The sequence below is a fragment of the Pholis gunnellus genome, assembly GCF_910591455.1.
Source record: "Pholis gunnellus genome assembly, chromosome: 16".
Taxonomy (NCBI): domain Eukaryota; kingdom Metazoa; phylum Chordata; class Actinopteri; order Perciformes; family Pholidae; genus Pholis; species Pholis gunnellus.
In genome coordinates, this window is record NC_136543.1 from 5602049 (window position 1) to 5616012 (window position 13964).

The 13964-nt window shown below is 45.4% G+C and overlaps 1 protein-coding gene across 1 annotated transcript in view; it reads left to right on the forward strand.

Annotated features, from left to right (window-relative positions):
• Positions 1-6551: 6551 nt before the first annotated feature.
• epha10 (EPH receptor A10) overlaps positions 6552-13964 on the forward strand; it is a gene marked incomplete at both ends in the record, with an annotated part of 131647 nt that continues 124234 nt past the window's right edge. Inside the window, one exon of the mRNA XM_079176719.1 lies at positions 6552-6630. Within this exon, the coding sequence (XP_079032845.1) occupies positions 6552-6630 (79 nt within the window). The remainder of the gene's footprint in view (positions 6631-13964) is intronic.

A 13964-nucleotide genomic window follows, 5' to 3' on the forward strand; every position in this document is an offset into this window, starting at 1 on the left:
GATTTCTACTTGCCACTTCCACTTCCACACCACTGAGTCCACCGCATGTCACCGCTGTCAAATAATAATACATTTAAAAAAGACGTCCTTTATCTTTTCCTAACCATTTTTACTTGACTTCGATGGAAAGCATCATGAGGTCAAGGAAAGATGTGACGGAGAAAACATAAGTACTTCAGCAAAGACAAACCGACTGCAATTACACTAGGGAATGGATGTTTGTCTTTTTTTTTAAAGCAACTTTATTTCCACAAAATACAAACACAATGCTGAACAATTAAAATTCAAAACAGAATCACACCTTTACAATGTATCCATAGTGTACAATTAAACAACAACAGTGAAAATGATTGGCGGCCAAATGGTGCGTCGCTTTAAATGTTTCTGCCTCAAGGAATTGTGGGACAGCGTTATCTTTTTCTTTCATGAAGGATGGTCCAGTGCTATGCTAAAGGCGATAAGAAAGGAGGCACTGAAGCACCTTTCCTTATCATTTAAAGGATTTGACCAGCTCTAATAGTCATTTCACTGTGTTAAGAACCTTCCTAAGCAAAAACGACCATTTGACCGCAGCCCAAATCTTCCCAATGGCCTTGATGACACCGCAAACTCTTGTACCCGTAACTAATTGCAACATGTATACTCATCAGCCAATGACAGTCATCCTCCCATGGGCTGCTTTACCCACTTCTCCCCCAGACGAGCCGCCCAGACCCCAGCGTGACCCGCTTCTCAAACGACACCGATGTGAAGGTAAAAAAATACAGCCTATACAGCTTCATTGTTACTAATTACATTCCACTTCATGTTCTCACTCTGTGACGTCCCACTATCGCTCCAAACTCTGATTCATAGTCAAACCACACGTAAAGGTTATTATCTCATTTGCATTAATAAAAGAAAAGCATAATCGCAATAATTCCACTAACAAATCACAAATAGGCTATTACAGAAATACTAATGAAGGCGATAAAAACAATCTGTCAAAGAGATATTGTTCAAATCTATCTGCAATCTCTTTTGGCTACGAGATGGCGGCGTGATTAACGCCCGGGCAGCTAATCGTCTCATAAAGGGAGAGAAGGTTGTCTACGCACCCATCCGATCAAAAGCAACGAGTGATGCCCGCTCACCTGCATCCATTTAAAACAATCTCTTATAGTCACCACAGCTACGTGTGTGTGCGTGTGTGTGTGTGTGAGTGTGTGTGTGTGAGTGTGAGTATACCGTATATGTGTGTAGGCGTATATCTCTCTCCAAGACACATTAACACCTTTTCACTTGGCAGCGTTTCCAGGGTGCCGTCCTGGGAATAACACAGCTATGGTACTATACATCAGGGACTTGTCGGCTGCTGTTATCAAACAGCCGCTCTGTCCAACACCTCCCTCCATCGCCCCATAAACTCTCCTCCGTCTCCCCTCCCCTTTTTTTTCACCTCCCACCACAGCCCCTCTTCACTCCTCCTGCTCCCAGAGGGTGTTAACCCTGAAACTGCTCACCCTCCTGGTATTGTGACTCGCACCATGTCCACACTAAAACCCCGTTCATACAGACGTATAAAACACACAAGGAGGTCTGCAGTGCAGTTATGTACATGTACCTGATAAACCAGAGAATTACACTTTATTGCAGTCAAAGATCAACAAATAAAAGTCCAGCTACAGTTTCTCTCCGGTGAAACTGGTTAGCCCTTTAGGCCACCTTGACTCAGAACAGCTGACACTCAGCAGAGTACCCGGGCTGTCTGTCCCTCTCCTTACCGCACAAGCTTATTATTTGCTTATGTTTCTTTCTGATCGGAGTTCTTTACAAAAAAACGCCCTTTATTTCAGGTGTATTTTTTCAATCAGAATTATCAGATTTCAGCCAGCTTAGTGAGGACGCACTCTTAAACAGTCACACTTGTGCGATTGAGAGTGTGTGCACACACTAACACACACACACACACACCTCTCCTCCCATTATCTCTTTGTTCCCCCGTCGTTCTGCTTGGATGACCGGGGGAAACGGCCAAGGAAACCAAAAAGGTCAAGTGCCTCTTCTCCCTCTCCTCCCCCTCTCTCCCTCTAATGTGTGAGGAGGAGGAGGAGGAGGAGGAGGAGGAGCAGAGAGGGCGGGGCCAGCAGAGAGCATCAGCGTGAAATTGTCGCATGGTAATGAACCTGCAAAACTGAGCTGCATGGACATATATGCGTGTGAGACTTGTGCTGGAATTGACATCTATTTACTGCTTCAACGCCCCCCCCCCCCCTGGCCGCTATCAGCTACTTTTTTTCCCCCCTGGTCGTTGTATTCCTGATCAATAATGCAAACACATTTAGCCATCGTGTGTGAGCATGTGTTGTGTATGGGTGCAACAAGAAAGCAATCATGTAAACTGTAGCAGGAGCTTTTTTTAGACGCTTAATGCTGACATTATTCTATTATCTCTTATTGTCTCAAATTCCCATGAAAAGACCAAATAACAAACAGCCTGTTGTGTTTGCACCCAGAGCTGATTAAGCTTATTCCTCCGTGCCACAAACCTCAACTGTTGTCCAATTACAAACACATCAGTGACCCACGCTGTTGCACCTGCTGACACATTACTATATTAATATACATGTGGGCATTGTCGTTTTCTTTTTACTGTTACTGTCCTGCTGCCACAAGAACTCACTAGTGAGTATTAATGCGCAGTCTAAAATAGTCCCTGGCAAATAAGCCATTTGGTCCTGATTGAGTCATGTTTGGTAAAAACTACAGTGCCCAGCTGTTTTAGAAAACTGCTGAGCGTTTAAAAAAGATATATATATATTTGTAACTGTTTTTAAAAGTGCTACATTTGAAAGTCAGAGCATCTCTAGTGCCTACACATGGCTCCCAACACAGCGACGGCTGTAACAGCGCGAACAGCCAAACAAGCGCAGCTACGACGCTCAAGGTTTTCGGGAAGGCGATATCAGCTGTAACCGCGGTATCAAAGCAGTCCAGAGCGACGGCGATTAACCAGCCAGTGTGGCACGCTAACATGCACTAGAAGGCACGTGCGGCCGGCCCGGCTGTGTCAACAAAGCACAGAGTAGCTCGGATTACAACACACACAGAGAGCGACTTCATTCTCTGCTCAGGGAGACATTACACCACGATATCCTTACATGCTAATAGTTGTTCTCTGCTATATGAACTCTGAATCCCTTAAATGGAACAGCAGTCAGAAATGACAGTATAGACACGAGCAGTAAAACAAACACCATCCTTCTTCTTTGACTAAGAATTGACATGTTTATTAAAAATGTTGTGAGCAGATGTGGCCGTGGCGTTTATGCGACGTGAGACCGAGAGCACGGGTGACTGTTGCAGTGCGTAATGGACTGTGAGGGGAGCAGCACGGAGTGAGTGAGCGGGGCTGTTGGCCTCTGTCCTTGGTGAGTAATGACCACAGAGGAGGACAGATGATCATGTTCATCAGCTCCCAGAGCCGAGGCTACCAGCACCCCTGCTGGGGAGGATCAGTCAGACTGATGGCCCCGTAATCTGCGAGTGAGTGTGTGTGTGTGTGTGTGTGTGTGTGTGTGTGTGTGTGTGTGTGTGTGAGCCTGTGGTGGAGCAGAAAGAGCAGGGATGGAGAGGAGGCTGAGAGCGATAATGAGCCTTAACCGTCGATCGTGGAGCGTATAGTGTTTACAGCGTTTTTTTGCGCGTGCTCCTACTGTTGCACTTTGAGGGTGAGTTTGAGTAAAAGTACTCACTTGCATTTGTCACAAAGCTATTTCATGTGCGGCAGCAGCAGCAGCAGGGGCCTGCTTGAGAGGAAAAGCGGGGCGAGCTGACGAGCCTTTTCATTAGCACGTCATTAAAGTTTGAAAAGCAGCTAAATAGCCGTTGCCGGTGGTACATACTGAGGAGCTGCCGAGTGGAGACTCAGTTTGTGTTTTGGAGGAGGTCTCAGCTTCAAGCTTTGAACTCTTTGTTCGGAAGCCGAGAAAAAGTAAATGGGACCCAAACTCTGGATTCAGGTTTCACACAGAGAGCCGAGTGCATACAGAGCGAGGTCTGTTTCACGCAATACAAAGACATACAGTAATTACACATGATTACACAGTAATTAGCCTGAATTATTCTTTAAGCAAAAGAATGAGAACTTATTTCTGAATGCAACTTAATTCAATCAAGGGAGCCTGGTCCGTGCACTGAGCTGGGTATTTTTTTATCAGCTTTCAGGAAAGATTGAACAGATTGTACATTCAACCCAAGTTGTTTTCTCTTTGCAAAAAAAAAAAAAAAAAGAAGAAGCTTGCATCGTGCTTGTCAGTCAGCAATGAACTGCTTGCGTGCTTGTGCATACTTGTTGCTGTACCAGACATAGAGCGAGGGACCTTTTAAGTGCCGTCTGTGCGTTACAATGATGCAAAACCTTGAGGCTTGCTCAAGGGTTTTTCCCATCTTCTTGCTCTCCTGCCGTCTGAAGATTCACAAACAAACCATGTAGCAAAGCTCGATAATGTTAGCTCGGTGCTGAACACTATGAACGTGTCTCCTCACTTAGCATCAAATCAATAGTCCCCAGGGGGGAGGGGATTTCCATTTTATAAATTGCCTCGAGTCCATTTGTGGACTATAGGTGTGAAAGACAAAGAGTGTCAAATGTTAAACTTCTGCAGATGTCGAGTGGGAATTTTTAAGTATTCTCGCTACAGATTTGAGGACACTGAAAATGTTATATTTTCACTTTTGGTTTTTAGATTCTTCTGTTGTCGTTGCTGCATGGTGGTGTTTGCAGATAAAACTACTGGCTGGATTTTTTAAATGAAACTTGGTTGAAGGGTGTAGAGTGGGCCATCGAAGAAACCCAAACTTGTTTGGAGCGGATTCAAATCACGGCGCAGACTCGCGCTCATCATTTTTCACTTGTGGAAATGGCCTTGGCATAGGTCTGCGCTCCCAGAGTGTCCTTCTTGTCTAGTATATTGTCTTGCATATGTATGCACTGAGTTGTCTAAGGATGGCCAAACCACAGCTTATGCTGTGGTGTCTGGCATTGGTCCACTTGTCCCTTTTAAAAATAACCATTACACAAATAACTGTTCCCGGGTCAGGTCCCTGAGGGGTAGCCAATCATCACTGCATCCTTCTTAGTCAGACTTTGTACCTCTAATAACGGCTTTAAAGTCTGATTCGTTGGATGTTGTCAACATAAACAATAACAACAATTAACTTCATTGAAAAAATTGGGAACTCATAATAAATGAAAAGCAGCGTTTAACTGGATTCAACCAAGGTGTGCAAAATGTATTTTCTGTGTTATTTAATTCTGGTGGCGACGAGGTTACTAATAGGCGGACCGCGGTCCGGATCCGGACCCAGACGCCGTTGTATCCGGACCCAGGACCTATAAAACCGATTTTATTTTGACAGAGCACTTCTATTTTAACCGGCGCAGGTTTTTCAGCCTTTACGGAACTTATTCAGCGGTGCAGGAAACACACCGACCAATGCGTTGTAAATCACATCACGTGATGCATTTCAGCCAATCAAATATGGGTATTCTGACAAGTTTCCTGACTCGAGTGAGACGCACACACACCGTGACACATGGGGCTGAGACGAGGAAACAGAACGAAGAGTAGGAGAATAATTACGTGAGCCAAAGATGATATTGAATATGATGGTCTCCAAAAAGAGAAAAGTGGTCAGAGAGACTGAGTCTTTAACGAAGAATGGATAGACTCTTATATGTTAGTTCTTCCCACAGTTTAAAACCAGTGCGTCTCTCTGGAAGTGCCACAACTCTTTTGAGCAAATGTACCCACTCACATCTGAAATAAAGACACAGAAAATAAACCTAAGAGCCCAATATGATCAGAATCCTAACACATTAATTCACTGTTCAACAATGATGTTAACAGAGAGAATAGAGCTGAAACAAGTGGTTTAATAACCACAGATAAAGTCCCTGCTCACTAATTTCTCTTGTTAGAAGATGAGAAGATGAGGCTTTTTTGATTGACATCACTTCACACCTGAATGAACTGAATTTAAAGCTGCAGGGCAAAATGAAGTACTTTATTTTAAGATGCACATTTTTCAAAAGCTTTCTGTTATGTCAGTTATTCTTTAATCCAGCCCTTATTTTACTTGAAATGAGAAGAACATTTATTTATGTATTTCTATGTAGGCTACTAACTTACCGACCCCCTTCCGCGTCCAATAAGAGAACCGTTAGTAAGACACTCCTGAGGGTTCGGACTCTGACGACCACAGCGGGGAAACACCTGGCGCGCAGATTTCAGGTCGCAGCTCCGCGATAGGTTCGACCCTTCCCGTGTGCACCCCCCACCACCAGCTCCGACAACCCCGCCGCCATTGCACTCGCGCGGTGTCAATCACGTCTGCAAAACCCTCCCCCGAGATAACAAATAGGACGCGTGGCTCCCGAGCGCCCGCACTATTTGCCCAGACGGCAATCCGCTCCGTTCGAAGCGCTCGTGAGTGCGTCTCTGCTGCGGTGCGTCGCGCGCAGGCTGGAGAGAGATGACAAGAGCCCCGCGGAACTGGCCAGAAAAAACATGGATCTCCGTAAAACGCTGGTGTCGATGATTTGGATATTATTGCTGAACATTGAGGGAGACTGTCACGCCGAGGAAGGTATGTGTGTGTTATTTTTGTTTCGTATCCAAACCGGTTCGCCGCAGCGTTGACCGTTAGACGGATGTCCTCGGCGGAGATATAGTTTTGGCGTTTGTAGCCTACTGTGATCAGCACCAGGTGCAGGTCGTTCCACTGATGAGGGCGCGGATATTAGTTTAGTTGAAACTGGCTTTAAAACCAGACGCGAACGTAAAGGAGAGCATCTCTTTTTTTTTCTTTTTTTTTTGCCAGGTTGTGGAGAGACGCGTCTCATGAAGCTGGCACATTTATGCTCAAAGCGTCCCCCCTGAACAACTGAACAAATAGGGTTTGTTCAGATTGTCAGCCTTTTTTTTGTCACTCAATTGCTTGTAAAAACAGCATCCACTCCAGTGTTGCGGATTGCGAACTAGAGGACTGTATGAGTTGTTTAATGGTTTGTTTCTGAAGACAACAACTGAGTCTCTCGTCCCGTTGGCACACAGCAGGACCACTGTCTGCTCCCACATGCAGCTTCTGTATACATCCAGCTTCTGATTTATAAAGTCAGCTCCCTTCAGGCGACCGTGCTCCTCCATAAAGAGAAATGAATCCCCGCTCTGTTGTCACAACGACTTAAAATTGTGCGCTGGGCTTTTTTTCTATTTTTTATTTTTTTTTCATCTCTGTGCAACTGGTTTCTTTGTCTTTTGCTACTCTTTGACTTTTTGTCACTGATGCCGTGTCCACGGACCACAGGATGCATTAGGAGGCTGCCGCCTCGCTGCTTATCCCCACTGAATGCAACTCTGCTTTGATCTATTCCAGCACAGTTCTTCTCTTAACAAAACAGCCATTTTATGGTCTCAAGTTACTTTTCTTTTTGTCTTTCCGTCAGCACTAAACAAAGACTCATCATCGAAACAGTAATGCAGGAGAAGAGTGTATACGATTCACTGAGGTTTACATATATATATTTTTTAATCAAGATTAAATGCTGATGATTTGGATTGCTGGCTCGTTTAATTGCCCTCGTGCATCTGCACTGAAGTGTGTCAGAGAGTGAGGGAGCTGCTGTGGTCTCACAGTTTACCTGCAGCCTGCAGTCTCCACAGATAAATACCTTCAGCCGAGATACTGTGGATCTATGTAACATGTATCGGTCCAAACTAAAAAGCATTGAGTATGTCCCATCTAGTGTGTGTATGTGTGTGTTTCTAACCGGCCGGCTCAGGTGCAGCCGTGGGAGGGTTCTTAATCATTTCAGAGATTGTGAAGTGGAAAAGAACATAATGGCTTCAGACCCCGCAGGCTCTCTCTCTCTCTCTCTCTCTCTCTCTCTCTCTCTCTCTCTCTCTCTCTCTCTCTCTCTCTCTCTCTCTCTCTCTCTCTCTAAAGAGGGGCTTTTATTGGCAAGGTATAGCTGAGTGGATTTTTTTTAGATCCACACGCATGCACATCCATACAGTAACCTATACACTTATAGTCCAGAGCGGCACACTTCACATCCATACATCATTGACACGCATTAATGCACTGGCGGCACACACGCAACTCCGGATCGGATGCCAGCAGCAGCAGCAGCAGCGGCTCGCAAGCGAGCTCTCTCATGAAACGCATGCAGTGGCGTGACATTTGCTGGCTCTTAAGGCCCCCCCCCCCCCCCCCCCCTCTTGTGCGTGCGGACAGACGGATACACATATTTCATTTACGCACACTATCCCCCTCGAGCGCTCCTTGCCAGATTGATTTTGTATCCCTGGAATGCTGGGCAGCCAGATTTGGATGCTAGCTTTTGTTTAATTGATGTTGTGACGGCGATTAATTGCAGTGAAAGCAATGTGCTCCCGAAGGCTTCTATTGGCAGCGAATCCTTCTTTTCTGCTCGAGCAGATTTGGGAGATGGAGGAAACACTGGAGGGAATTCCTACTCTTTAAAACAAAAAAAGAAAATCTCTGCTGTTGTATCCATATTAGATGAGGCGATTCACCTGTGTGTGTGTGTGTGTGTGTGTGTGTGTGTGTGTGTGTGTGTGTGTGTGTGTGTGTGTGTGTGTGTGTGTGTGTGAGAAACACTATGGGAGCTGAATTTTTAACAATGGATGCTCGTGCACAAGTCTTCTCCTTCTTTGGGATTTTCTGATTAATCCTCCTATCATGTTATATTACAGTATTTATGTTGCTCTTTGATCATTATTCATGAACTTTGCAGACTGTCCTTGTTCGTATTCAAATCCCTTTAGTGGCTTTTAGTCACAGTTTCTTTAAATGTCCCGTTGTGTTTGTCTTTGCTCTCGTTTCATTTCTCCTCGTGTGCCAACAGCGTTTCGCCGTGACTGCATTCTTGTCTTGTACTTGTGTTTTCCTTTGTTCTACTCTCCTGTCCTCTCATATGTCATCTTCCTCTCCTCCTCTTCCTCTCCTCCTCCTCCTCCCATGTACATGCCCTCCCGCATCCTGAGCTGACTTGGCAAACGCAGACACGACCGCCGCCGCTCCGTGCAGGCAGAGCCGGAGCTCGGCTATCCCACGCCAGCACCCTCACACACACACACACACACACACACACACACGCACACAGTCAATCCAGCCACTCGCCCCTCCCGCCCTCCCTCCCTTCAGGCCGCTTTTTCTCATTCCCCCACACCTCACCGCTAACACACCTTGGCATCTCATCGGGATCTCATTTACTTCCCCCTCTCCTCCCTCCCTCCCCTCCGCATGCATCCATTCTGCAGCAAGCCGAGAGAGGGCACGAGCTAGGTACAGAACAACAGAGGAGCAGCGGAGTGATTGAGTGTCGGCGTAATCTGTGGGATCACCCTGACTTTTTTTTTGTTTGATGCGGTGTCAGAACGCACCGTGTGCTTGGCAGGCACTCGGCCTGTTGTTTACCTGCAGCACTGCCTTCCAAAACCTCTCAGGTCATCATATGTAATTTCATATTTGTCCCCGTGTCCGCACCATGAAACATGCCAGAAACACACTGACTGGTCTGCAAGCTGAGAAGCCCACTCCTAATATAGCGCCACTGTTAAATACATGTTTGTTTATGTTTCCGTCAGCGTCCGTCTTGTCTTGAAGGTTAAAAGTGCAGAGAGGGAGTCCTCCGCCAAGGCCCCGTGTCAGTGCAGGAAGTCTCTTATACACAGCGGAGCGAGAAGTTCAAGTTTTCAGTCGGTGGAAGGCCGTGCAATTTTTTTGAGACTGCAGCGTTAAATCCGTCACAACGTAACATTGACTCCGTTGGGGGTGTGTGTGTGTGTGTGTGTGTGTGTGTGTGTGTGTGTGTGTGTGTGTGTGTGTGTGTGTGTGTGCGCGCGCGCGTGTGCGCGTGTGTTAAAAGTCACCACAAATATTTTTCATTGACTATACTCTCAAGCCTCCACCTCTGAGGTCTGCGTTGTGTTCGGTCCGAACCTTCAGAGCTACAAGTAACGTTTGCTTAACCAGGCCTTTTGGTTTCCATAACCATTTAATTGATTTATTTGGTGTTTTGCAGAGTAATCCTGAAAATCCTTTTTTATTTTTTAAAGGTGAGGCAGAGGCCGTCTGTAGATGGGTTTAACTCATCTGGCCTTAAGCTTACTTAGACTAGATTAAATGAAAAATACCTTTTAAACCCTTTTAGGTCACATCCCAGGACATATATCTATTTAACAGAATACGCAAAAGAAATTGTAAAAAATGTATTTCTTTGTATATTTATATATCAAAATCATCTTTTCTTCCTGTAAAACAAAATATGAAGTATGTCATTGTACCAATCGAGTCAAACCAGTTCTATCATGACATCAATCTGCAACTCTTGGCGACAAGGGAGGAGTGTTTGCAGCTCTGTGTTACACTAAACTCTAGGCCCGCCCACTTTTTAGTGGTCCAATGAAATGCAAAGGATTCTTTTGATACCTCTAATGTAACTACGCATCGTTCAAATGTTCCATTTGGACTGTTAAGTGTTCTTGCTATTTCTGTAATGATATGCCATCTACTTTAAAAACCTGCTACAGCGAGATCCAAAGCCTCTGTTTACTGTTAACTCGAACAAAACATAATTAAAGAGACTATCCATTATTAAATCCCACTCCTATATCGTATGATTACTGAATCAGTAATGAAAATGAGTACTTAGCAGCAATCTGACTGACTAATTTGGGGTTTACCAGCAATTGCCAGATTGGCAGCGGAGTAGCGCTCCACCCTCCCAAGCATCAATTGGGACTAATTGTCTGTAATTGATGCAGGCTTATTTCTGCCCCGCTGGCGGGGCCCCGATACACTGGTCCATCTTCGGCTGGCAAGGACCTGTCTGATCAGACAAACCGCGACCTCCGCGAGCGTGAAAGGTCCCAGTGATTTGTGAAGAGGGCAGGCGCAGCGCCCGCCGAGGCCTGGGGAGGGGGGGGGGGGGTCATATTCAGGAGGAAGGGGTAGAGGCTCAGGTGCGCGGGGGGATGTGAATTAATTAATGAACGGAGGGAGGGAAGAAGAAAAAGAGGTGTGTCAGGTCGAGGGGGTGAGGAAAGAGGGAGGCTGAGGTGAAGCAGAGGCGGAGGAGCGGTGGATGAGGGAGTGACAGGAGTGAAATTGGAAGGGGTGTAACGGCGCGTGGGAGGGAGCGGGTGACGAGGGAATTGTAAGCTGCCACCACTGCTTTGTTCCACAGCCACTTGTATGTTACATGTAATCAAACAGACCATGAATTCCTGTAACAAGTCAATGCAGAAGCTCAGCCAGATCTGTGTTTACCTCCCACTCCGCCGGAACACACTGACTGAGGCCGGTATGATGTGTGTGTGTGTGCGGTGTGTGTTTGTGTGTGTGTGTGTGTGTGTGTGTGCGTGTGTGTGTGCGTGTGTGTGTGCGTGTGTGTGTGTGTGTGTGTGTGTGTGTGTGTGTGAGAGAGAGAGAGAGAGAGAGAGAGAGAGAGCGCGTGTCTATTGGATCGCGATAGGGTCCCCTGATTTCTTTTGTTCAGGGTAAGGACATTACTACAGCATCGGGGCTTCTGCTGGATCGGCAAGAATGAGCCTTCGGAAAGGGTGGGAGGGATGTTTGATAGGGGGGGAAAGAGCAGTGTGTGTGTGTGTGTGTGTGTGTGTGTGTGTGTGTGTGTGTGCACATGTGGGAGGGAAGACTGGGGGGGGGGGGGGTTTGTTAGCAGGTGTTTCAGCCATATTGGACAGTGAGGAAGCGGCTTTGCGCAGCTGCATGTTACAGATGAAGGTAAATTGCTGACGGACTGCATATTTGTACAGTGGTTTTATTGATGGATCTATGCTGAAACATCTTCAGCGGCCGTCTGTGCGGATGTGTTCTTCACATACTCGTGCACATTTTGCTCGCATCCAATTTTTCCAGCCTTGTTTTTGTTTTTTCATTTCTTTTTGTCTATTTTGAGAAGCATCCAATGTGCAGCTTTGAGAAGAGTTAAATCAGTGTCGACAAACTGCGCTCTGCTCGCTGCATCTTAACCGACTTGTTGTTGTTGTTGTTATGGTGAATTGTACGGAAATGAATGAAATGTTATTTATTTGTGAGGGTGATAATTAAATGATCGCAGCAGAAAAAAGTAATTCAGCACGGGAGAGGAAGCTGATAACATGGGCTCAAATCTGCCGTGGCAATGAGAGAGACACTAAACTCTAATTTAAAAAGTAGCGTAATGCTAGAGCATAAAACTAACGTTCATTCATATTTGTCAAGTAAAAATCTCCAACATTCACTTCTCAAATGGAAAGACCTGCTGCTCTTCTGTTTTTATCTTCTGTTCTGTTATTATTTAGTTTTGAATTGAATGGCTTTTGGTTTTGGAGACGTCACCTTGGGTTCAGGGAAACTTCTGATATTTTAGAGATGAAACAATTACCTGATTAATCAGATACTACATGATAATGGCAATTGTTTTCAGTCACTTAGAGACACTGAACATGCGCACATTTAATCATTGAAAGTATTATTTTCACCATCGATAAATGTGCAGATGTATTGTTTGGGTTAGTCATTTGGTCTAATGGTTCAGCTTTACAAATGGAGTTGATCCCGTTTACTTCGTTATCCAGTTTATGTATTCAGCTTGTCAGACTTTTTTATATTCCTAAATTTAAAAAAAACTGACCTCATAGGTCGTTTGTACAGGCGCGTTACTTGTGAGGTGACGTGGTTTAAAGAGCAAGAAAGTCCACGCAGGGGGAAGGTCGGGTTGGATGGCTGGGTCAAACAAACACAGGACTTTGACCCAGGAGACAGCTGTTCGTGTCCTGTGTCAAAGCAAAAGTCAATGTAGTTATTTTAACTTGCGTATGCAAACCATGATCTGCGACCCTTTCACCACGTGCTTAAAACTACGACTGTGGAGATGAATTGATCTCCTGCCACCGGTTTAGGAAACGCTTTAGAAACTACACAACCTATATGGTCGTAGGAGTTGGAATACTTGTTGGTGATGTGAAAATTAGAGGAAAAAAGTCTTAAAGCCCACAATAATCAACCGGAGCTGCATTTGTAAATGCGCTTGTGCTTTCATGCCACAGCTTTATGTAACCATCACAAGGGATTGTTCTCTAAAGGTTCTTCAAAGGTTATATGCAATAAATATTTAACAAAAATGTCCCCCACCACCCACACCAGCAGCATCCTGGAGTTAAGATGCATTTTTGCTCGATTTTCATACGGATGCCTCAAACACATTATTCATCTTTGCTGCGTTTGTTGGGATACTAATGGATTAGCGGAGTATTTGTTGGCAAGCTTCTCAGTCCTGAGGTGTCTGAAGTTGATGGATGTCATTGGTGTGCGTTTGTGCGGAGCTGGAGCCGCGCTCTTGGCAGAAATTTCTGCTCAGCTCTGTTTTGCATTGAGAGTAAACACTGGCTGCATTAATGCGAGGCTTGTTGTGGGCGGGCACGCTGGGAATTGAGCTGACAACTCGACGGCGCTCAGTCAGTCTACCACCCTCACACTCCCAGCATTTCATTTCATTTCCTTGGTTTCCGATCTCCCACTCATTTTGGCTTAAGTTTGAAAAACAGAGCCATGAGGAAAGATTTATTGAGGCCAGCTGGACTTAGAAGACTATGGACACACAGGAGATACTGGTCAAATACAATGACAATCGGATGAAGACGGCTGAAAACTGTTTGGAAAATGTGGCTTTCCTGATCCCTCTTCATTTGTCCTGCTTTTCTTATGTCTTTGCTCAACTGATCCTGGATCTGTTATTGCAAGTTTCAAGTACCGAATCCCCCTGTGTGACTCCATTTGGGCTCAAATTTGCTCGCCGTTGTGCAATTTTGACCAATGCACGCTCTGACGCATCAGTTTCTTTTGAATCAAGTACTGCCATTGAGGCTTTTGTGAGGAAAATGCATGGG